The following is a 25,922-nucleotide window of genomic DNA, read 5'->3' as shown; positions in this document are numbered from 1 at the left end:
TAGCTTGGCAAACACCACAGAACAGATTTCCTGTAACTCCAACACCAGCCACTCAACTTTGCTCTCCCATTTGGCTGTTTTTTTGTTGTTTGTCAGTCGTGCACCAGTTAGTCAAAAATCAAACCTGTACTGTGGTGTGTAGCACTCATTATATCTGCAGGCTGCTCGCTAAGCTAACACTAGGTTTTCTATCAACTTCAAACCTTTTAATTTTGCCTTCAAACCTTACATCAAACACCCTCACTCAACTTCACTTCATATTTTTTACTCATTATCATGCTTCTGAGGTGTTAACCATATTTAAATGTGTTCTATAGTGAGCAGAGCTGTTACCATGCTAGCTAAGGTAATGCTAACCCGCTCATCTCTCCTAGTTAGCAGAACTTGTAACACAGTAAAAGCAGTGTTCACATTTATTGAATGACAGACTGAAAATAATGCACTGCATTCACTTATTTGGTGACTGTGTAAGCAAACAGAACTTTTTAATTGTTTTATTTTTATATAAATGCAAGATGAGATGGCACAAAAGCACAGTTTACCATGGTAACATTTTGGTTACGGTTAAGATTTATAAAAAAATGGATATTGCCAAAGCCTAGGATTATTAAAACCCTCTTACTCATGGTAAAATAACTGTCACACAAGGCCTTCAGTGCCATATTGCTTTTATAAAACAGAGACACCATATAACATGATGAAATATGGGTAACAATGCAAAAATCATAATATAGCATGATGTTCATTCATTAAACATTCATCTTATGAAGTACCTTTTTCTTATCAAATTACCACCTCAACAATAATGCTAAGTCTAGCATATGTCATGTAAGCATCAAGGTAAAGATGCCATGCATTGATTTTCCCACACTGGGATTACTGCAACCAGTGGCAGATCTATCAAAACATAGACATTTAAAGGCATGCAAGTAACATAGTTTAGTGTGTATGTAGCAGTCGCACAGTGAATCTTTCAGTAAATACTTACATTCAAAACCTAATACTGATTGAGGTGCTTCCAAGTCTGCTACTTGCCGGTAACTGGTTAGCCTAGATCTAGCTGGTGAAAAAATAAGTTTAAACTAAACAAGATTCTTATGTAGGGTATATATAGTAGTGCTTCAGGACCTTATACACACTGAAGCATGCAAGAAACGTAAGGGTGCATTAATACAGGATTATGCGGCAGTCACACGTGTGCATGTATCAAGTATTTTACAACAAACGGTGCAGCCAATTAATTTTAGGACTGAAGCTATCCATTTTATAATGTAAAATACAAAAACAGGAACACTATATTCATTCCTCTGTGCTTTTCATCTCATTTACGCTCAAATATTTAGAGGCATCATTTGAAGAAAAGGTAGGGCATAGTCCTAATCATAGCCCACATGAAAGAACTTTAGCTATGGGGACAACAAACAGAATAAATGATAAAATCAGCAAATAATGGTCATTAAAAATCCTTTGAGCACCTCTGAAAACAACATTACAGATATTCCACTTGGTCAGTCAAAATAGCTATAATGTTCATAATTCTTCAAGCAGATCAGTCTTGAAATTTACTAAAAAAGGCCAGTGGTTCCTGGCAGCTCCTTCAAAACCTGGTTTTAGTGATGTGTCCAAAAATTAATTTGCTTGACAAGGCTTCTAGCAGCCGAATGGCTGATCTCAAATAGCTTTTCCCATGATGAGCAAACTCATGAGGAAGACCATGATGAAGAAGATCCACATGAAGAAGCGATCCATCACCTTAGCAACTTTACGCCACTCCCCACTCCGTCTCTGTGTGGCCTTTTGGTCATGATAACAGTTGGCAATGTACTCAATGTTCCTCAGCAAAGACTGGTGATGACATATGCACTGGCCCTTGAGTAGCAACTCTTTCCTTTTCACTGAGTCCTTCCCTCCCACAGCTCCAAAACTTTCACCATCTCTCCCTCCACCTGTTCCTCTTCGTCCTTCACACCCACCTACCGCTCCTGACACATCTCCATAATCAATGTTCACAAAAGCCCCATCCTTCCAGGCTGTTACGTTTGCTTCCGGTGACAGGGCTGCACTCAGGTCGTCTTCCACTTCTTCTTTGTGGTCTTTCAGCTTCTGAGAATCATTAGCTTCACTGGCTATGATTTTTCTTGTCTTCAAAGCCAGTTCCTCCTTTCTGGTCTGGCCATTGACGGTCCAGCTAGCTCCTCTCTTGGCAGTCTTCTCAGTCTGGACTGATAGACAGCTTTCACCGACCTCATACACAAAGCAGATTCGCGCCAAGTAGTGTAGTATGAAACGGCGAGCCCACTCAGGCACAGGTCGTGCCTCAGGACCACAGTGATGGATGTTCATAATGAAGATAGTCAGGGCTGTGGAGGCTGTGATCATGGTCATTGTGGCTATGTAGTATTTCCCTGTGAATACAACAGGTTTGATTAGACCACCATAGCAGACTGCACACGGAGCACACAGCAATGAACAGATGCAATCATAAATACCCACTATGAGGCCAGGGGATTATTGCTTATCAGGTCCAAAAGCGCAGTTAGAATATATTATCTGAATGTTCATTATTGACTGCCTTGAGACTGGTATAATGAGATAACTACAGCCTAGGAAATAAAGAATTACAGCAGTGTAACAGTGCCAGTTGCATTATCCAGTCTAATTACTGCATTATCCAGCTACTGAACTTATCCTGGGTGGCTTTACCTCTGGGCCCATTTTTTAGCTTATGAAACATTAATTTTTAATGTTCATTTCCTTCTGTGGGATTACATTGCACAAAAAGCAAACTACTAAAATACCATGCACTACCAAATATATAAAGCTGCTAAATATTCAGAAATCTGGGACTCCCAGAAAACTGGCACAAGTCACCGGTCCATCACAGGGCAGATACACAGACATACACATTCACACACCTAGGGGCATTTCAGTATCTCCAGTTGGCCTAAGTGTATGTCTTTGGACTCTGGGACTGTGGGAAAAAAAGAGAACATGCAAACTCCCCTTTGACAGATATTACACCTTGCAAATGCTTTTGTAGCCAATTATGAGTCTTTCTATTCATGTTTTAGGAATTTTTGTGTAGTCTTCCGGGCTGAATGCTTATATCTCTGCAATATTTCTGGGCAGTCTTATTCACAGTTTCTACAGATTTTCATTGATGTTTAAGCTGCTTTTAGTATTGTAAAGACAACACATTACAGCACAGTATGATATTGCATGGTAAGCAGATTCTGTAATGTTTGCTCTCTGTTGCTTTACATGACACAGAAAATTACCTTATAGTTTGAGTCACGCATTATAAGTCAGGATAATTTACATAATGAATATGTATGTGAAATCTCACCAATAAGCGGCACGTTTTCAGAGGGTGGCATGCTCTCTGCCACTAACAACTGGAAGACAGTGAGAGCCAGTAGTACTGTAACCCCAAGGGAGACTTTTTCTCCTGAGTCAGCTGGCAAGTAGAAGCCCAGGGGAGCCAGAAAGGAAATCATCATACATGGAATGAGGAGGTTGAATATGTAGAAAGAAGCTCTCCTCTTCAACTGCAGTGTGTAGGTGATATCTGGATATGGGTCTGAGCAGCAACCATACAGTATAATATTCTTCTTTGCCGGCATTCCAAGCACTTCCCACTCAACATTCTCCACAAAGTCAGCCAGGTCAGCACTGTCCATTCCATTGAGAATGTCCATCTGGTTCCCGTTATGAGTCCAGGAACCGAAGGTGAGGCGGCACTGCTGGGCATCAAAGGGGAAGAAGGAGACATCCACCTTGCAGGAGCTCTTGGTAATGGCTGGCTGATCCCAAGTGATATGGCCATCATAGCTGATCACCACATTGGTCTCCATGGAGCTGGAGAACTGGTCATCAGCACTGTGATGTCAGGCAACCCAGACAAAGGACAGAAAAGAATTAGCTGCTTCATCTGACTAAAGTTTTTATTATAGTTTCAAGTCATCTTTATCAGTTTCAAAAAAAGACTTTCATAATAACTAAGCTACTAAAATATGGAAGCATATGTATTAAAATTAAAATGTAATATGTAGAACAGCAATGTATTTTTATTTTTGCATTTTAATTCCCCCTCATATATGCAATGTTAGGCACAAAATGAAAATTAAAATTTACTTCTGTAATTTTAATATGCCATTTGGTATACTAGCATTGTCATTTCATTTACACAAAGATTTTGATGCATATTAAAATATTTTTGATGGCATATTAATGCAGGTTGGGAAGTCCATGAAAATGAAAATGCAATCTTGTTGAATGCATTTTCAAAGATATTTTGCCACAGGTTGAGTGCAGTAGGCAAGAACATGTAATTGCAAAGAGGAGAGGCCCTTTTTCTTATTTATACTTGAATTTTGCCATGTTTCTAGCTTGGTGTTCTCTTCAAAAACACAATTTAAATGCATTACTAAAGAGTGACACATTTACACACATCCACTTATTCAGCTTACAACACATTAGACTGCTCATTCACGATTATGTTATATAGAGTATTTCAGCAAGGGCAGGGCAGCCAATCAAACGTAGATTATTTATATACATCAGTCTTAAAGACACAATAACAAAAACAGCCTATTTCATTCTAAAGGGATAAAGAGAGGTTAGAAAATAGTCATGTAAAAAGAATAATAATTATTTTTGGTACGTAAACCTAAATAAATATCATAAGTGGACCTTATATCAGAAAAAAGATGGTATTTTAAAACTGATATGGTGAGAATAACCATACACATAATAAATCTACTCAAATAGAGATTGATAAAAAAAAACAACTAGATACTCACTTGTAGTGTGCCAGTTTTAAGAGGGAAATGATGAACAGATATGGAAAACCTGTGGCTGTAGGTGAGCACTGGAATAAGCAGTGCATGGACGGTTGAGGATGAAGTTTGGGCAGTGAAGTAACGTGAAAATATAGGCTGCCAGGGCACAAAAGACTAGAGGGAGATGGTGCACACTTTACAGAACTGTACACTATTTCCCTTTTCGTTTTAACCATTACTGTGTCTGTTTCTGTATTTCATTACCATGCATTAAACTGTGATAAAACTGATACTCGTGTTTACTGAAATTTAATTCTCCTGAATCATAATGCTCACTATGGCTCCTGGATTAAATATCACTCCTCACTTTAAGTACATTTCAAGTGCCTAGTTTATGAGCACCTCTTTGAGAGATCTCCAACATTTTAATATCATCTGTGAAGTTTTTTCATTTTTCTATAAATAGCACTGAACAATTCTATTCTCCTAAAAGTATTTTTGCAATTTTAAGACATTTCTTCATAATGTCTTTTAGAAATTAACCAGTACACTGAAAAATTAACTGCCCACCTAAAAGCAGACTCTCGCTTGACACGTTCTTGTTGGAACCTAAAACCCTGCAAAATTATTATACATTTTTAATTATTAATTACAAATTATTATTATTACAGTTCTTGGGAAAATTAAAGCTGTACATACTTAAATACTTAAAGTGCCACTCATGGGAGATAAAAAACAGATAAGTGTATGGCTTAAACTATTTATCCGACCTTAAAATACACTATCATAGAAAAAGAGTACTGTGCAGGTAGCATATATTGTTGTTCATCAAGGTAGAAACAATGTAAATGCACCCGTAAAGGTATAGCAGTGGTCTTAAAGTCCAATTCTGGACCCTAAAGTCTAAAACTTACATTCACTTTCTCAAAGGAAGGGCATATATACATATTGGTGTCCTTATATAATAATCTTTATCTACATATTTATAAAAATGTACTACCAATATCATTCAAATAAAATATACTTAAATGTTATTGTTGTGCTCTCCATGGATCACCACCTTATTGTGGTGGAGAGGTTTGTGTGCTTGAATGATCCTAGGAGCTAAACAAAAGCTCCTGGTAGGGTCTCCCATGGCAAACTGGTCCTAGGTGACAGGCCAGACAAAGTGTGATCCATAATCACCCCTATGAAAACAAGAAAGCAGGACTTGTGTTCCCTGCCCGGATCAGGGTTACCGGGGCCCCACCATGGAGCCTCGCCAGCGAGCGTCTGGTGGCCGGGCATTCACTCATGGTGCCCGGCCGGGCCCAGCCCGAAGGAGCTACATGAGTCCCCCCTCCCATCGACCCACCACCTATGGGAGAGGCAATAGTAGGCGTTCGGTGCTTTGTGGATCGGGCAGTGTTCAAAGGCATGGGCCTTGGCGTTCTGATCCTCGGTTGCTGAAACTGGCTTTTGGAACTTGGAATGTTACCTCACTGACAGGGAAGGAGCCTGAGTTGGTGCGCGAGGTTGAGAGATACCGGCTAGATATAGTCGGGCTCATCTCAACACACAGCTTGGGCTCTGGGTCCAATCTCCTTGAGAGGGGCTGCACTTTATTCTTTTCTGGAGTTACCCATGGTGAGAGACGGCAGGCAAGTGTGGGCTTTCTCATAGCCCCTCGTCTCGGCGCCTGTATGTTGGGGTTTTCTCCGGTGGACGAGAGGGTAGCTTCCCTACGCCTTCGGGTTGGGGAACAGGTCCTGACTGTTGTCTGTGCTTATGCACTGAACAGCAGTGCAGAGTACCCAGCCTTCCTAGAGTCCTTGGGACGGGTGCTTGAAAGTGCTCCTCCTGGAGACTCTATTGTCCTACTGGGGGACTTCAATGCTCACGTGGGCAACGACAGTGAGACCTGGAGGGGTGTGATTGGGAGGCATGGCCTCTCTGATCTGAACCTGTACAGGTTTTGGACTTCTGTGCAAACCACAGTCCATCATGAACACCATGTTTGAACACAAGGATGTCCATAAGTGCACATGGCACCAGGACACCCTAGGCCGCAGTTCAATGATTGACATTGTAGTCGTGTCATCGGACTTGCGGCCATGTGTTTTGGACACTCGAGTAAAGAGAGGAGCTGAGCTGTCAACTGATCACCACCTGGTGGTGAGTTGGATCAGGTGGTGGGGGAAAATGCCGGTCAGACTAGGCAAACCCAAACGTATAGTGAGGGTTTGCTGGGAACGTCTGGCAGAAGAACCTGTCAGATTGATCTTCAACTCACACCTCCGTCAGAACTTTGACCACATTGGTGACCAGGAGGTGAGGGACATTCAGAATGGGCCATGTTCTGCTCCTCCATTGTTGAAGCGGCTGACTGTAGCTGTGGTCACAAGGTAGTTGGTGCCTGTCGGGGCGGTAATCCTCGAACCCGGTGGTGAACACCCCAGGTGAGAGATGCCGTCAAGCTGAAGAAGGAGTCCTACTGGGCATGGTTGGCCTGTAGGACACCAGAGGCAGCTGGCAGGTATCGACAGGCCAAGCGATCTGCGGCTTGAGTCGTTGCCAAGGCAAAAACCCGGGTGTGGGAAGAGTTTGGTGAGGCCTTGGAAAGTGACTTTAAGTCAGCTCCGAAAAGATTCTGGCAAACCTTCAGGCGACTCAGAAGGGGAAAGCAGTGTGCCACTACCACTGTATATAGTGGAGATGGTGTGCTGCTGACTTCGAATGAAGACGTCATTGGACGGTGGAAGGAATACTTTGAGGACCTTCTCAATCCCACCGATGCGTTCTCCAGTGAGGAGGCAGAGTCTGGGGACACGGGAAGAGGCTTGTCCATTACTGAGGCCAAAGTGGCTAAGGTAGTTAAAAAGCTCCTTGGCGGCAGGGCTCCAGGGGTGGATGAGATCCGTCCGAGTTCCTCAAGGCTCTGGATGTTGTGGGGCTGTCTTGGCTGACACGCCTTTTCAACATTGCGTGGACATCGGGGGCGGTGCCACTGGATTGGCAGACTGGGGTGGTGGTGCCTCTTTTTAAAAAGGGGGACCGGAGGGTGTGTTCCAACTACAGGGGAATCACACTCCTCAGCCTCCCTGGTAAGGTCTATGCAGGGGTACTGGAGAAGAGAGTCCAGCTTATAGTCGAACCTCAGATTCAGGAGGAGCAGTGCGGGTTCCACCCTGGCCTGGGAACACTGGACCAACTCTTTACCCTCTCCAGGATTCTGGAGGGTTCATGGGAGTTTGCCCAACCAGTCCACATGTGCTTTGTGGATTTGGAGAAGGCATTCGACTGTGTTCCCCAGAGTATTCTGTGGGAGGTGCTTCGGGAGTATGGGGTACATGGCTCTTTGCTATGAGCCATTCAGGCCCTGTACAAACAAAGCAGGAGTTTGGTTCGCATGACCGGCAGTAAGTCAGACTCGTTCCCAGTGAGAGTTGGACTCCGTCAGGGCTGCCCTTTGTCACCGATTCTATTCATCATTTTTATGGATAGATTTTCTAGGCACAGTCAGGGGATGGAGGGTATCTGGTTTGGTAAGATAAGATAAGATAATCCATTATTAGTCCCACAGCGGGGAAATTCACATTGGTGACCTCAAGGTCACATCGCTGCTGTTTGCAGATGATGTGGTCCTATTGGGGACATCAAGCCGTGAACTTCAGCTTTCGCTGGATCGGTTTGCAGCCGAGTGTGAAGTTGCCAGGATGAGGATCAGTACCTCCAAATCCGAGGCCATGGTTCTCAGGCGGGAAAGGGTGGAGAGCCCTCACTGGGTTGGGGATAGGCTCTTGCCTCAAGTGGAGGAGTTTAAGTATCTCACGGTCTTGTTCACGAGTGATGGTACAAGGGAGCGGGAGATTGACAGGCAGATTGGTGCTGGGTCAGCTGTGATACGGGCTCTTTACCGGTCTGTTGTGGTAAAGAAAGAGCTGAGCCAAGTCTCTCGATTTACTGGTCAATCTACATTCCCACCCTCACCTATGGTCATGAGCTTTGGGTAATGACCGAAAGAACAAGATCACGAATACAAGCGGCTGAAATGAGTTTCCTCCGCATGGTGTCTGGGTGACTATATCGCCCAGCTGGCCTGGGAACGCCTTGGAATCCCCCGCAGGGAGCTAGTGGAAGTGGCTGGGGAAAGGGAGGTCTGGGCCTCATTGCTTAGGATGCTGCCCCCCGCGACACGAACCCCGGAGAAGCGGAAGATGATGGATGGATGGATGGATGGATGTTATTGTTGTGGTATTTGCTTTTCCACTGTGCAGTTAAAATAAGTTTGCCGCATTTGACACACATTCTTATAGTAGTCATAATTATTTTGATCCTTGTATTTTATGTATTTAGGTTAGGCTTGTCTGGTTTAAGCCACACTGAATTGTATTTAATGAACTGTGCTTGCATCATTTTACCAGACTTCATAGTGAATATTACAACTACTCCTTCAGTCTGTTACAATGAATCCCACTTATGGGATAAGTACTAAAAATGCACTAGTGTTGATTTTGGCTGAATTGTTCACAAATGATAGGCATTTGCAGCAGAGATGCAGGTTGTTCTTATAAAAATGATTTAACCAAAAAAAAATATGCTTTGTGTCCTGAGCTCTCGCTTAACCTCCTCTGTGAGGAAAGGATTAAGTGTGCAGTGTTTCCTCTGGATTTTACATGCACTTCCTTTTAAGAGTATTGTTTTCAGATATAAATGGAGAACACAGACATCTGTAAAAAAAAAAAAATCACGCATTAGCAGACAATAACAATCTAGCATAGTTGTTGGGGAGATTTATTTTTCACTTTGGCTCCCTTGTTCTCCTTTGAGAGGGATTTAAAAATGTAGTATCCAATCCCTTATGTCCTGCAGCAAAGCTCATGCTTAAAAAGATTATTCCTATCAGGGATTAAATGACCCCCACACCTGTCTAAGTACCTGCGCAGGCATTTCCCTGAAGGTAAAGCATTGTCCCACATTATTTACCAGAAATAAGAATCTGTACTCCATTTATAGCTATATATTTTGCAGTAAAACAGAGCAGGGTGATGAAATACAGAAGCAGATAAGCTGACTGGACACTCCAGTAAATAAAACGTTTGGGAAAGTGTCCAGCTTGTGTCCACAGCAACACTGGAGTAAACAGTAGAAGGAAGTAGGCACAGGAGATGGTGAGACAAATGGGCAAGACTGGCAGGCAGAACCAAAATCGATGAAACTCAATACCCGTCCGACCTACTTGTTATATAGGACTATATCTGGTCTCCATACATAACTACTAGGTATACGGATGGTATCAAGCCCATCATAGTCCGCCTTATTCCAGGTGAGGTATGCATCAAACCAGACCTGACGAATCCATAGGTATGTGGTGAGGATCTGGTTCCGTTCATCCTGAGACAAAACATGTGCTTTAAGACACAAGTGTAACAGGAAAATAATACAGAAAATCCTATAATCAAGTATTCTACAGTAATAATCTCAGCCTGTTCCAATTTCTGTGCATAATATTATTTATTTGGTCCCCAGTGCAAAATAATTTGAACATGTAAAAAGCACTTCATGCAGTGACCAGACAATTTGTGACCAGACCAGCTCAGATTTGATCCCTTGTGTATTTTTTAATCTCAAAAGAGAAGGAGAGAGAGACAGAGAGAGAGAGAGAGAGAGAGAGAGAGAGAGAAAGAGAGACAAAATGCAGCGCAGCTTTAATGACCACCTTTGTAACTTACCAAAAATGTGATTACTCTCATAAAAATCTAATACATTTTGCACTTAACTAATGTACTAACTTGGTTTATAATGAAATACATTGAGCAATGATGCAATATGTTTTATTAATAACACAATACCTTATTATTTTATTGAGAATTTATAACATTTTCATTAAATTACATGTAATATCTTCATAAATTTAAGAGGTGTTTTGCTTTCCCTAAAGGATGATGTAATAATTTTGTCTCATAATATAACACTATGATCATTCTCAGTTACATTTTATCTGAAAATACTCAGCTCCACTACCAGAACAATAATTAAAAACAGGCTCTTTGATAAACCTAGTGTGCAAAAGTGTAGGTTGCTTGTCAAAAAAGAATATGTGAAGTATGGTGGTGGACCCATTATGCTGTGGGGCTGAAACTTGTTAGATACATATAGGGCTGGGTGATAAAACGATAATTATCACGATATAACTTTTCCTCTATAGAGCGATAAGAAAGGTTCAATAAATTTTCGATATAATACACCATTCTCACACTTCCACATTCTAACAAAAGCCCTGGTGGCATTTTCTACTGCAAGGAAAGTGACACTAATCTGCTGTTGCCAGGAGAGGGAGCACTTCTGAGTTTTTAGCATGAATAGAGAGGGAGGCAGCGATGAGTAAACTGAGTCTTTAGTAACGGCTAGAACGTGGAGTTACATATTCCCTGTTTGAGCGGAGTGGCCAGCAATCTGTTCTCCTGTGACCAAGTATGAGTGACAAGATAAGTGGCATAACTACACTGTCCTACAGTGAACTCACCTCTTTCTGTACATTCTAACAAGCTTCAGCAGCATTAAATCACATCTGCTACTCTCAACTACAGCGCTATTACACAGCTCAAAAAGTCATATTAAAGTAAGCAAGCAAGGGAAATGAAAGAAAGAAGTGGGTTCATGTTAGTTACAGCCCAGATTTAAACAAAAGAAAACTGAGGAAGCTGTGAGGCACTGGAGAGTGGGAGAGCACTATCTTTCCAGGCTAGCTCTTTTTAGCAGCTGGCTAACTTGAAGTAGCACTCCGTCACTCATACAACACAGCGAATTGGTGAACAAACAAGACACAAAAGCACTGCTTTCAGTTTAAACATACCTAAAATGAGGACTCTGTTTGTCTGGTGTTGATATATATGCAGTTCATCCCTCAAACACTATGATAGAATATTGAAATCCAGTCGTCTGCTAGCTGGTGTCGGAATACTGTGACACGCTCTGATATGGATGTGGTAGGAGTAACAGTAGTAACACGATGTGATCCATCACTGACGTACTGAGCCAGCTAATGTTTGCTGTTCCTATTAAATTGATGTTGTTCAGAAACTAAACAGTTTAGCACTGTTGTTGGCCACTTCTTTAGCATTTGTAATGGGATAGCTGAGCACTCAAGTGCAACCGTGCTTTTCCAGCTCACCACTTTCTTCTACTGTCCCATGACTGATTTGTGAAATATTCCACTGTTTGGTGAGGGTTTGTTATGTTCCAACCATAAAGGATAGTTTAAAACTGTAATTAACCACCCGGGAGCAAAAATTAACATTCAAACAAAGAAACAACGATTTGACATTTATCACGATATGCATCGATATCGAACGATATGAATCTTCTTTATTGTGATAACATTTTTGGCCATATCGCCCAGCTCTAGATATGTGATATCATTTTAGATCTAAACCTTGTTGATTATGCTCCTGGTTGGTTCATGGTTAGTTTGAAGTCCAAATCTGCAACAAACAATTTACTGACAATAGAATTAAGTTTTTGCAGTGGCCATCTCTGGCTCCTGACTTACACCCTTGTCACGGTTGGCCCCTCCCAGTCCTGTCTGGCTTCGGTGTCTGTGCCTGTCTAGTTTGGTTTTCTTTTTCTGGGTTTTGCTTTCTTGTGTTTTTGTTTTCGGTTTTGTGTGGCACGCCTAGGTGTGCGTGCCTTTGGGGGGGGTACTGTCACGGTTGGCCCCTCCCAGTCCTGTCCATGTGCTCGTGTTTTGGTTGTGTAACTCCGCCCCAGATTGTTTTCACCTGTCCCTCGTTGTTCCATGTATTTAAGCCCTGTGTTTGCCCCTTGCGTTTGCCAGTCTTTGTATCGTTGTTTCATTGTACCTGGTCTTTGTTTGTGTTGATTCTAGTCTTTGTCATACCCTAACTCTGTACGTGTCGGCTCATTGACCCTGGACTGTTCTGACCACGACCCTGGATTTGCCCGTAATAAATCTCGCTTATCTCAGCGTGTGCGTCCGCCTCCTCGCTCCCCCTTACAACCCTACTGAAAACCTGCGGAATGATATGAAGTGGAGGAAATCCCTTTAACGTGTCCTCCCACCTCATCCAGCATTATAAAAGACTCAATAATTACACAATATACCAAAATGAATGGTTAGATTTCTCTCATAATTTCAGTGTTCAACAAATATTTTCTTATAACCTTTGTTTACCTTAGTGTCATTTGATCCAGGCACTGTTTAAAAGTGCAAAATAGACACAGACAGTATGACAGATGTAAAGCACAACACAAGGTGCCGTTACCATATCGATGATTTGGGAAAGAGTGATCTGTAAAGTGACGTTAATGATGTTGTCCGTGTCCTCCACCGGCCTCAGTGCACTGGTGTAATTAGCAAACAAGTCCTTCATCAGCTTGTGTGCATACTTCCCCTGAGCACTCCAACAAACTGCAGAGAGACAGAGAGAGAATGATGACTTAACTGCTCTGCTTGTGAAACTGTCTTAGTTAAACAGTTAACTGACCAATGCAAAAATGTGACAGGCTCACACTGTTTCCAAACAGCTGGAGAAACATACACTGAGGATGGACTCCATTGAACACCATTATTTCTTTAATGAGATGTGCTTGGTGAAGGCACTGATTTGTGATTGCTGAAAAGTGAAGGCAAAGAAGGAACAATCTGCATCGCCTGAGTGATTTCCCATTTCCCCTCACTGCAGTCTGTCTTTCCACACAAAGCCTGGTGCCATCACACTGTATAACAGCAGCAACACCATAGATAATAGATTAATTACCTTTCTTTCCTCTTTGAGAACATTTTTCTTTGGCAAAGGTTACTAAGAGTAGTTTCATTTGTACTGAAGAATAAATGTCTGCAACATGCCTTTATATTTTAGTTATGTGGCACATTTTCTTTTCAATGGTGAGCAACGTCTAATCTCATTAGGGATGCACAATGACATCTGAATATTGGTATCTGTGGATATTCACAAAAAAATTAATTAGATAGATGTTTGATAAATAAAACTGATATTTACAGACGCTTTAGGCCAGGAGTGTCAAATCTTAAAGGGCTGGTGTGGCAGCAGGTTTTCATTCCAAACAAGCTGATGCACACCTAATTTTCAGCATATATACATAATACAAAAAAAGGGAGATAGATGCAGGATGCTAAGTAAAGGTAAAGGTAAAGTATTTTATATAGCATTAAGATAACATAAATTGGCACCTTGATTTTTTCAGAATTAACCACTACTTTATGTGATATGTAATGCCGATTTACCATTATCATCATTATATATAAAACTCATAAGACCATAAGCAGATCAACTGTTTGCTTAGTAGACATCACCACCATTGTAGTTTCTCTACAAGGCACCATTTCACATCAAAACACTCTAAATAACTTTGTCGACATCTCAAAGAGGGAGTCATACATACTGAATTGTGAAAAATCAGTGTAATTCCTCTTTAACTGTAAATGGCTGTAAAAATTGGCTGTAGGTTTGGCACAGTGGCGCGGTGGGTAGCGCTGTCACCTCACAGTGAGGAGGGCCTGGGTTCAATTCCTTGGCTGGGTGACCAGGGTCCTCTCTGTGTGGAGTTTGCAACTGGTTCTCCGGTTTCCTCCCACAGTTCCTCCCAATTGGACCTGTTACATTGCCCCTAAGTGTGAATGTGTGAGTGACTGTCTGTGTCTGTCTGTCTGCCCTGCGATAGACTGGCAACCTGTCCAGGGTGTATCCTGCCTTCTGCCCGATGACTGCTGGGATAGGCTCCAGCACCCCCTCCCCCCGTGACCCTGAAGGAGAAGTGGCTTAGAAAATGGATGGATGGCTGTGAAATATATGAGCAGCATGTACAAACCCAGTACAAGGACAAGAAATATGCTGTGACATTATGTTAGTATAATGGTGGAACACATAAAATAGGTAGCCTCTGCTTGTTTATCTGCTTACTACGAGCCAACTTAACGTCAAACAGTCGTTCCAAGCTATAAACTCTGCAGGATCTCTGACTGGCAGCTCAAGGTGGGTCTGATGCCAGACTCTGTGATGAATGAGAAAACTACTACAACACTTCCCCTGGGGCTCTACTTGAGTGCTGCAATTGCACTGCAAAGTCTAATGCCCTTTTTCTTTTACTCCAACATATCCAGGTCATCCTGCCTTTGGTGCTAAATGCTGCTCTTTTATACTGATCTTAAAGTCAGTTTTCCAGTCCATTCACTCATTCAGTGTCTATGATTTTAGATGAAAGAAGATGGCTCTAGATCAGCATAAAAGACACCATGCATGTCCTATAAATGAAATCTTGAATTACAGGAAACTCTTGGGAAGATGCTAACTTACATTTACTATAGCAGCAAGGCATTAATGAAGTAGCAGGTCTTTACTGCTCCCTGGAGCTCAGGACCAGTGTGCTCAGCTCTTTTCTACAAACATCAAATCAGACAAAGAGAAACACCACACAAGCTACTTATCCTTCTGGGTTTTTTATTTTTCTGTAAAAAATTGTAATAAATTCTTTATTTCACTGGGTAAAATAAAACAGTCTGAGGTAGCCGAGAGGTGAACCTGTGTGGTTGCGAAGTGTGAGAATTTCACAAGTAATCAAGCATAATACTAATGTAAAGACGATGAGACATGTATTTGGCTCCTATATAATTGCTTTATTAAACCAATTTTCAAAACTTGACCTACTGTTCTTAGAAGCAAATGAGGGATTGGAAGCTTGGTGTGAAAAAAGTGAGCGCCCTGGCCAGATACAAAGGATCTGAAAATGCTATGAAGAATAAAAAAAAAAAACAGGTCGCCATCCGCAGAGCAGATGTAGACACGTAGGTGCCATCTGAAGGAGGTCAAAAAGTTCATGTTTCATACTTTCATTCCCAAACTCACAGTCAAGCTTGTGAAAACACATATTAAATAAGAAGCAGGCACATACACAGATGCAGTACCATCTGCCTGTGGAGACATTCCACCAATAAATGACTGATAATATCTAGAGGAACAACAACCAAACATAACAGGGCTTGTTAAAAACTTGCTAAACTTTGCTAAACAAATTTTTAATTATTGTAAAAACAGGCATTTATATGAGATCTTATATTAGCAGTACCTGAGCTCAGGACTGTCTTTTTCTCTAACCTATTGGTAACTAGCAAAGATACTTTCTCTAGATAGACAAAGCACTTCTTGTAAGTCGCTCTGGATAAGAGCGTCTGCTAAATGCTGTACATGTAAATGAGATAGCTTCACAGCTTTGCATGATGTGATTCAAACCCATGTATAGATATTAATGTTAGTGTTTTTGGTTGCCTCTGATAAAACGTTTAAGACTATGCAGTAAAATAGATTTTACTTGTGTCCATTTTGCCTTTTTTCCTCTTTAAGCCCTGCCCCCAAAATGTCTGTGCACAGGCCTGATTAGAGGTCACCATTTTGCACTTAGCAGTGACCGTCAAAAGGGCTTTTCTAAGAAGACAAGTAAGAGGACATAAACATATAATTAACATGGACTCAAAAATGACTAATACAGTCCTAAATTCATTTAGATAGAAGACTTTCTTTGGTTTCTTTGGTGTTCTGAAGCCAAACTGGCTGCACAAATTGCCAATTAAGAGCAAAACAACATGACTTTAGAAAGGTGCATTGGTCAAGTATTTAAAAGAATTTTTCTACATTTACCTAATCTGCTGCATCTACAGTATCTGGTTGATTACCATAGATAAATGAATGTATTTTAACGTATAAAAATTGTATGAAATATGTAAACTGTATAAAGAAATATTGTATTTGTGTGTCTTTAGAAAACTAAACTATATTAACATATAGATATTAGAAAACCTTTTTCAATTCTTTTAACAGTACAGTTGCAGTTGACAGAGATTAGTTTGAAAAATGCTGAAAGGACAAACTCTTCAGTACTTTGGTAAAAACAGAATTCATGGGTTACAGAGCACATCATGATTGTCTGATTGTTTGTATTCCACACTGTGTTCTATGCTTCCACCTGCCCTGCACGTTTTAGTGTCCCCTGTTCCAACACACTGGATTCAACTCAACAGATGTTTCCTAATCAGTCAATTAATTAGGCCTAATTCTGTTAGTGCAACCACTTGACTAGACAGATATGTGGCAAAGACCACTATACATTTATACGCACAAATACAAATATACACTGGTAAGTTGCTGCTGTTACCTAAACACTCTCTAAAAGAAGTCTGCTCAGTCCTGGAACACAGTCTTAAGGATAAATGACACTTCAGAATGTACCATAGCTATGGAGGGTAGTGGAGGAAAAAAAAAGACATGGCAGAGTGCAAAAAAGGATGGCACTTTCCTACAACATGTTAGAGGGAGTGAAATTACTTTGACATCCATGACTGCAGCTGGGACTTTGTCACGTGGTAGTAGTTTGCAGTACAAATTCTAAAGCCTGCAAACCTCTTGGCTTTTGAGGAATATATCAAAAACTCTTTGGACAATGCTTTATCTTGCAGCAACCACACCCTAAAATGCAGGCAGTTGCGGAGTTTTCATGGCCAAAAAGCGGGGCAAATTCTTGACAGGCCAAGTCAGTCACTTGATCTAAATCCAATACAGCATACAGTTCACATTCTAAAAGCTCTGAAACAAGCAAGAATTAAAGACGCCTGCAGTAGCTACAAACCTGGCAGACCGTCATTACAGATATACACGATGCTTATTGAAATACGTCAGAACTTAAAAATGCAAACGACAAGATGATATTTACTTTTTCAAGTATTGTCATGCTATGAAAGTGATAGTGTATACAACTGTAAAAATTCCCAATTTCTGATAAGAGGGACATTGTTTGGATTGACTTATTGAAATAAATAAAATAACTCAGTAACTCACATACTTTTGGAGCTATCTGTAATTATACAAGTAATTATGCCAGTAAGAGTCCCTTGGAAAACTACAAGGAAACATCTGAATGCTGAAAAATAGATTCTGTATTCATATCCTTGGTGGGTTGTAGTCACTAAATATTTATTGGTAGTTTGAGTACTTGTAAAAGGCAATCCCAAATTAGTCCTGTTCCAGCTACAGGCTGTGTTTCATATTCAGTATACTAATAATTCAAATCTGCCCAGTCTGATTAATGACGTGCCTGCCAGGCAGATGGTTTCAGATACAGAATTCACCAGGAGATTAAATGATATGATTAAATGAATTCTAAAGAGCACTGGTGTGAAGGAGATTCCATTGAAACATACAATCAGGTTCCTAAGTATTTTGGCAGTGACAATTTTTGTAAGTATGCCTTTGTACACCACCCCAATGGAATTGAAATGAAGCCATTAAAATGTGATTGAAGTTTCAACATTCAGCTATCATTTTTAACAAATACTGCGTTAACCATTTAGGAATGGCAACCATTTTTTATACAGTCCTTCTATTCTCACAGGCTCAAAAGTATTGGGACAGATGTGTTCCATCATTATTTCATGACACATAAAGGAGATAAAAGGTCTGGGGTTGATTCCAAGTTTAGATAGCTTGTGGATGCATGGATGGATAGTTTGGTAGTTGTTCATGGGAACTCTCAATATGCAGTCCAAAGAAGTGTTGATGTGATGGGGGTTATCATTAGGCTGAGAAAACAAAACAAACCTATCGGAGAGATAGTAGAAACTTTAGGAGTGGCCAAATCAACAACTTGGTGCATTCTTAAAAAGACGGAATGCACTGGTGAGCTCAGCAACACCGAAAGGCCCGAGAGACCATGGAAGACAATTTAACTGCATGACTGCAGAATTCTTTCTGTGGTGAGGAACAGCCCCTTTACAACATCTAATGAAGTCAAAGACTTTTTGGAGGAGGTTGGCTTATCATTGTAAAAGTCTACAATCAAGAGACACATTCATCAATGTATATACAGAGGGTTTACCTTAAGATACAAATCACTGGTAACAGTGTGGAATTTTAATAAGAGTTTCCTCAAAAATTACTACTTTAAAATTACTAAAATAAGTTATAGTCATACAAATGAAGTTCATGAATCCTCTCACCAGGAACAGGCCTTGATTGTTAGTGTAAGGGAGTTTTGGACACAGGAATGCACCTGGAGTTTGGAGAGGCCAGCAAAATTACTTACATAGTAAAAGATGAAGGCAAGTTGACCCTCGAAGAGCGAAGTAAGCTGGTGAGAACGAGCAAAAAAAACTTTGTGCTTTGTGATGATCTTTGCATGTGTGATTGTCCAGGAACCAGGAATCTTGCCACCTGAAGCTCAATAATTGAAGAGGACCTTTTCCTCCCTTCCACAAGAACTCAGCGGCTGAAGTCTTTTATTCTACTTTCTTTTGTTTTTGGTTGAATACTCTTATTTTTGTTTATTTTTTGAAAGTGAGACAACTTAGAACAAAATCACAGTACAGAATAGTCAGTATTTAAACCTCATATGTCAGGGCTTTGGGCAAGAAGAAAATAGCTCTGGTTATGACATAAATGTTGGCCCTGTAATGGGGGGACTAGTGACAAACAAGAAAAACCACTGTGTTATCAGCACCAGATCAACAGTGGATCACCACCACCAGAAATATATCTGTTTGGGAGGCCTATTAGAACGGATGAAACATGTTTAATACAAGCAACTCAAGAATATGTACCAGTGCTGTCATTTAAAGCTATAAAAAGATTGCTGTTCGGAAAGAAAAGGAAACTGTAAACTACTAAATCACTGAAATACAGGAGAACTTAAAAACACAGATAAAACTTAAAAGTGAGGTCAAATATAAGCAACTGACAATAACAGCTACATAAGTGTAAATGAGTGTAAATGTAAATGGTGAAAAATAATTGAATGAATGAAAATTTAAGTTAATTGAAAGGTGGACAGGAGCCACTTTTATTTAAATAAACACAGCATGGCTGACGCAGTATATGAAAAAAAGCTCTTGGTTCCTCGATACAGAGCAGAGTGATTGTATTAAAATATTGTCCACAGTGATTTTATGAATAATCAACCTGCAATGGTGTTCAAGCTCAATTTGGCTTGAAAAACCTTACAAAGATGTAGAAGGCAGAGAGTGCTGGCAAGCATCAGTGTTGATTAGTGAAAAATTATGGCAGCTGACAGAATGGTTTAATTAGGATGAAGTGCAAACTGTGTTCCTCACCCCAGGCTGAAAGGGAGAATTAAACTGATTTGTAGAAAAAAAACACCAAAAAAAACATCCAGCTCTGTTGTTAAATACAATATTAATTAGTCAAACCCTTTTAGTGGCTTAAATTAAATCTGAGCGGTGCAGAGAGCTTACACCTTACTGTAAAAAAAAAAGAGGTCCAAATGAAGAAAAATTGTGGGAGAGAGAAAAGGCTGCTATTTTAAGATTTAGGTAAGCTCCTCTACACTGGATTAAATTATGAGAAACTGACCCCTTGCCTAAGATTTTATGGCCTAACTCAACTCGAATGCAACATGTATTTAGAAGTTCACGAGATGAGCTGCTTAAAGGAGATTACTTTAAAGATTTCCCTTTGGAGAAAAAAAAAGATTGATGCGTGTGAAACATAGTTGTGAATTTGAAAACATGGACAGAGAATGACAGAGAGAGAGAGAGAAAGTTAGAAAGGGGGGCTCTTGGCAGCAGACCAGGAGATTACACACACACACAAGCACTTCAAGGACAGCGATTAATCTAGTACAGTTGGAGCACACACATACACAGACTTCTCCCAGTCTGCACAGAGAGGCTACAATGCAGATTATTTGACTAATTAAAGGAAAGTAGATACATTATGGGAAACACACTAACCAAGTTTTAACAAAAGAAAGAAGTAACACCTTTTAGGTTAATGTTAGCTAAAGGCATTGTATCAAGACTTAGCAGCGGTCTTCACATATGAAAAAGCAACATCCATAATAATGTGATACACGTTATTAACATCTAATTCTTTTGTGTTGACTAAAGTTAGACAAACAGGATATGACAGCATTCTTTCAGCCCTGAACTGACAATACAGAGATGCTCCAGAGTGAATCCAGCAGCGGTAAGCTACGCCTGACAAATGCATAACACATCATTGTGAATCGTTAAGCACAACCTTCTTAAAACCTGGGGACGGTGTCTGTAGTGAACCACTATCGAATAGTGAGTTAATTTTGTTCGTGGATGGATCATGTTTAGATTTGATATTAAAATTTGTTCTGACAATGGCCAACACTTTGTTAATGAAGTTATTGACATATTCACATAGACATTAATTCCATCCATCCATTTTCTAAGCCGCTTCTCCGTCAGGGTTGCTGGAGCCTATCCCAGCAGTCATTGGGCGGAAGGCAGGATACACCCTGGACAGGTCGCCAGTCCATCGCAGGGCAGACAGACAGACACAGACAGTCACTCACACCCAGGGGCAATTTAGTATATCCAATTGGCCTGACTGCATGTCTTTTGACTGGGGGAGGAAACCGGAGAACCTGGAGAAAACCCACACAGACACGGGGAGAACATGCAAACTCCACACAGAGAGGACCCCGGTCACCTGGCAGGGGAATCGAACCCAGGCCCTCCTCGCTGTGAGGCGACAGCACTACCCACCGGGCCACCGTGCCGCATAGACATTAATTATTAATTAATAATTTCATATAGATTGGGACATGTATATCATCCATAATTGTAGGGTATAGATGAATGTCAAAATGGAATTCTTAAAGTTAAAATTGCTAAGATATGTGCAGCAAGTGGACAGAAAATGAACTGCCTTACCATTAGCGTTGATGAGCATGAGAATGTCTACCAATCGCAATACACATCTCACTCCACATGAGATGCTTATCAGATGACCAATGTCAGTAGCTTACTTGAGGGCACCTACTAGAGGTCTCAGACTCGAACAGTTTAAAAAAGAATTGCACGAATATCTTAAATGTTAGACTAAAATTCATCTGGAGATTTTCCACGATGCTACTAAAGGGCGACGCTCAGAGATAAGAGAGGGAGAACTTAAACAAGCGCTCCCTGGTGACTATGTATATGTAAAAACCTTCAAGAGAGGTTGCAATGGGTTCAGGCATGAGGGTCCCTTTAAGGTTGTGCTGCACCACCAACATACACCACCACAGCCAGCACAACAATAAGAACAAGGCATTGCAGAGGACTCTCCTGAAGAAGGAACCAGTGGTCCATCCAGACCACGCACCACTGCACAAACATGTAAAGCCACACCACCTGACAAGACAGACAGTGACAGTTCAGATTCAAGTCTAGACTCAGACTCATGTTCACAACCAGAACCAGACTCAGACTCTGAGACTGAGGAGGGTGTGCAGGAGCCCAGCTGAGATGGGAGAAGTGCTGATTCGGCGTGCCCGCACTCTGAGCAACAAAATGCTTCAAGAAGGGTAAAAGCTCACGCCCAAGAAAATACGACCACATTTAGTTTTGATTTCTGTTCCATAATCTCCAGATAGACTCAACTTATGCCCAAAAACTAATAACTGCAGATAAAAACATGTGTCTTAGTCTCACATACCAACACAACCCTACCTGGGTCTGTAGACGATGGGATGAGGTATGGTTGAACACAGGTTTTAATGGCTATACATACAGGCAGTCCTCATTAACTTCAGAAAAGTCTAACTCTAATACAAGGCTGTACTTCACACCCATGTTCCATGAATTGCAATCCACTTTTCTTGATCATCAATAATGCTACACAATTAATAAACAGAACTCATGGTTTAGGAGCACACGTTTCAGGTTCTGATCCAATAGTTAGACTTAAAATCCTGGTGGTTAAACCCAATACAACTGCCCACTCTACACCTGAAACTGCACCTGAAATAAAAACACTACTTTAGAGACCCAGATGAAGTGACAGCTTTAGAAACTGGATTTAGAGACACAAATAGTTGGATAGATTGGATACACTACACAGTTCACACTTCAGGTGCATGTATTTGTTATGTATGTTCCACAGCTAAGCCAGTTTTGCCAACAGCACCATGTTCAGCTCTGTTAAATGATAGAGATCGCACTTCATGCCTTCTCACCTTACTTTCTAGTAGGACAGTTCCAAATTACTCAGTCTGTGCCAATATGCACTGGAAATTCCCACCAGTTAGGAAAATAGGAAACGTGCCACCCATTTTTGAGCCTGCTGAAGGCAACTATACATGTTTTACCCGACAGATTGCTGTAGGACGAAATGTGGGCAACTTCCCACATTGTATAGTGACATATAACGAGACTGACTTTTCTTCACTGAACTTTTTGACCATGCTAGTTGCAAGAGCTTTCTTTTGTGGTACTGCTTAACAACCACCTTAAGACCAATTTTACCTAAAACTTGGACAGGTACATATGCCCTTGCAGTATTTACTATGCCAGTAGATATAATTACTGTACATGACAATGCAACTCACCATAGAACCAAGAGGTCAACAACTGTTCCTGGCAGCTTCAATAACACCATCTACATTGATGCCACAGGCGTCCGTAGAGGGGTCCCTGACGAATTCAAAGCAAGAAATCAAATCACAGCACGATTTGAGTCAGTCTTGTTCTGGTGGTCAACCATCAACAAGAATGTAGATTGGATCAACTACATCTACTACAATCAACAACGTTTCATCAACTACACCAGAGACGCTATGAAGGGACTGGCTGAACAACTTGATGCCACCAGCCTGATGGCATGACAGAATAGACTAGGACTTGACATGCTTCTGGCGGAAAAATGAGGGGTTTGTGCCACGTTCGGTGCTACCTGTTGCACATTCATTCCAAACAACACTGCTCCAGATGGTTCAGTCACTGAGGCTTTGCATGGCCTTCCTGCTTTAGCCAACAAACTTGCAGAGAACTCGGGCATTGATCACCTTTGGAGGAAGAAATGTGGATCAATTAATATGGGTGAATTAATCTTAGTAACTAAGTAATCACAGAGTGTAATTTTTAGTCTTGGTGTGTACTATGCTTAGTTACTTTGGCATATACTAATTTAAGTAATCCTTAAATCTTATATATCAGTATACCTCACCATACTGACCATATGTTATTCATGAGAAACAAAGATGTTTGTGGAGTTCATGGTTAGGGAACCATGAAAGGAGGGAATGTGGAGTTTTAATAAGAGTTTCCTCAAATATTACTACTTTAAAATCACAAAAATAAGTTTTAGTCAAACAAATGAAATTCATGAATCCTCTCACCAGGAACAGGCCTTGATTGTTGGTGTAAGGGAGCTTTGGACACCAGAAGCTTGGAGAGGCCAGCAAAATTACTTACATAGTAAAAGATGAATGCAAGCTGACCCTCGAAGAGCGAAGTAAGCTGGTGAGAACCGGCAAAAAAAGGATTCTTGAGATAAATTAATAAAGTAAGTTTCAAAGTGATGGCCTTGGCCTGGTACTGCTGGGAAACTTTAGAAAGAACAGATCCCAGGGATGGTTGGAGTTAAAAGTTTCCAAGGAAAGTGTTAAATTAAATAACGGGAACCAAAAGTGGTTCAAAGTCAATGAGCTCACCCCAAAATAGGATATAAAGAAGGATGTTTTGTGATGATCCTTGCATGTGTGGTTGTCCGGGAACCATCTTGCCACCTGAAGCTCAATAAATGAAGAGGGCCTTTTCCTCCCTTCCACAAGAAAGTCTTTTATTCTACTTTCTTTTACTTTTGGTTGAATTCTCTTTTATTTTGTTTATTTTTTTAAAGTGATTAGACAGCAGTTAGAACAAAACCACAGTACAGAATAGCCTTAGTATTTAAACCTCATATGTCAGGGCTTTGGGCAAGGAGAAAATAGTTCTGGTCATGACAACAGTCAAGAACAGAATGCCAGAATCGACTTTGCTTTAAAACATCTAAAAAAAAAGCCCACCTGGTTCTGGAACAAGATTCGTTGGACAGATGAAACCAAGATTAACTTATACCAGAATGATGGGAAGAGAGGAGTATGGAGAAAGAAAGGAAGGACTCATACTATACTTTCTGCTCAGATTCACTCAAATGCTGCAAAGCTGATAGGATGGCATTGCACAGTACAGACAGATAATAACATAAACATATCACGAGAGCAAGATAAGGCAAATGACTGACTTCAACCCAGCATGCTTTTCACTGACTGAAGACAAAACTGAAGGCAGCAACTGAAGGTGGCTGCAGTAAAGGCCTGGCAAAGCATCTCAAGTGAGGACTTCGGGGCAGTAATTGACTACAAAGGATTTGCATCCAAGTATTAAAAAAAATCATCCTTGTATTTATAATTGTTTATTTGTCCAATTAATTTTGAGCTTATGAAAATGGAGAGACTATGTAAAATTGGATATAATTCCTAAACAGCTACGGCAATATTTTTGTTAAACCTCTTGAAGCAAAGTTGAAAATAACCTTGACTGCTTTGTTCAAAATACCATGTGGTGGTGTAAAGATGCGAAATGACAAAATACAAGAACTGTCACTGTCCAAATACTTATGGACCAGGCTGTACTTGATCACTGAAGGACCAGCACTGTGGAGAAGATTATAAACAGACGATACGGAGAAGAAAGCACAGAGGAATAACTCAAAATCTCTCACCGCAGAGAGGAATTCACACGCACATCAACTCCGCATGAACAAAACCTCTCGAAGCGATGATGCTCGGCACTAAAGGCATGTTTGCTTTGCTTCGTTGAGCACTGACCAGATTTTACTGAACGCCAAACGCTCCGCATTACAGTTAAACCCTATCGCTATTTCCATATGAGCAGCAACAAAACTCGTCACACACATTCAAAATAAAGCATAAACCCAGGGCGGAATAAACTGGACTTCAGAAAATAAACGCAGAAGCAGCTCTAGCGTTACTACAGACGAGTCGGTCCGAGGCTGCAGGCTCAAAACTTCGCGTAGACGTACCAACAACAGTGGCGATGGAACGGTGGAAATAACTCGGTAAACTTCACATGAACGTTGTATTTCCTACCTGGGAAAACGGTGAAACCGAAAAGGAACTGCAGCGGGAACAAGCGGCTCCAGAGATTCATTTTTTCCCAGCTCTGCCGCCAAGCGGGACGTACTGCAGTCTTCAGGAATCTCCGTACCAACCGGGCAGACCGAGGCAGCGCGAGCTCAACGAGCCGTTAGCTCAGCTCCGTGTGAGGTCGTTAACTAACCAGCGGAGAAACCAGCGAGCGCGGGAAAACACACACACACA

At 41.0% G+C, this 25,922-nt stretch overlaps 1 protein-coding gene across 3 annotated transcripts; it reads right to left on the bottom strand.

The window, feature by feature from the left end:
- Positions 1–651: 651 nt before the first annotated feature.
- LOC108431341 (neuronal acetylcholine receptor subunit alpha-9) lies at positions 652–25,843 on the bottom strand. Of its 3 annotated transcripts, none has more exons than XM_017704412.2 (5): positions 25,692–25,843; positions 13,046–13,191; positions 10,000–10,154; positions 3,347–3,879; positions 652–2,405 (listed from the first exon to the last, which is right to left on the bottom strand). In XM_017704412.2, the coding sequence occupies exons 1-5, from the start codon at positions 25,750–25,752 to the stop codon at positions 1,672–1,674; spliced, it is 1,629 nt and encodes a 542-aa protein (XP_017559901.1). In that variant the 5' UTR covers positions 25,753–25,843; the 3' UTR covers positions 652–1,671. The 3 variants fall into 3 exon arrangements, with proteins under 3 accessions (XP_017559901.1, XP_017559902.1, XP_017559904.1); XM_017704413.1 differs by lacking the exon at positions 25,692–25,843 and adding an exon at positions 23,148–23,234; XM_017704415.1 differs by lacking the exons at positions 10,000–10,154; positions 13,046–13,191; positions 25,692–25,843 and adding an exon at positions 4,803–5,375.
- Positions 25,844–25,922: the final 79 nt, after the last annotated feature.

This window comes from Pygocentrus nattereri, chromosome 16 (genome assembly GCF_015220715.1).
Source record: "Pygocentrus nattereri isolate fPygNat1 chromosome 16, fPygNat1.pri, whole genome shotgun sequence".
Classification (NCBI taxonomy): domain Eukaryota; kingdom Metazoa; phylum Chordata; class Actinopteri; order Characiformes; family Serrasalmidae; genus Pygocentrus; species Pygocentrus nattereri.
Note: the sequence above shows the minus strand (reverse complement) of the source record. Positions and strands in the feature narration are given on the sequence as shown.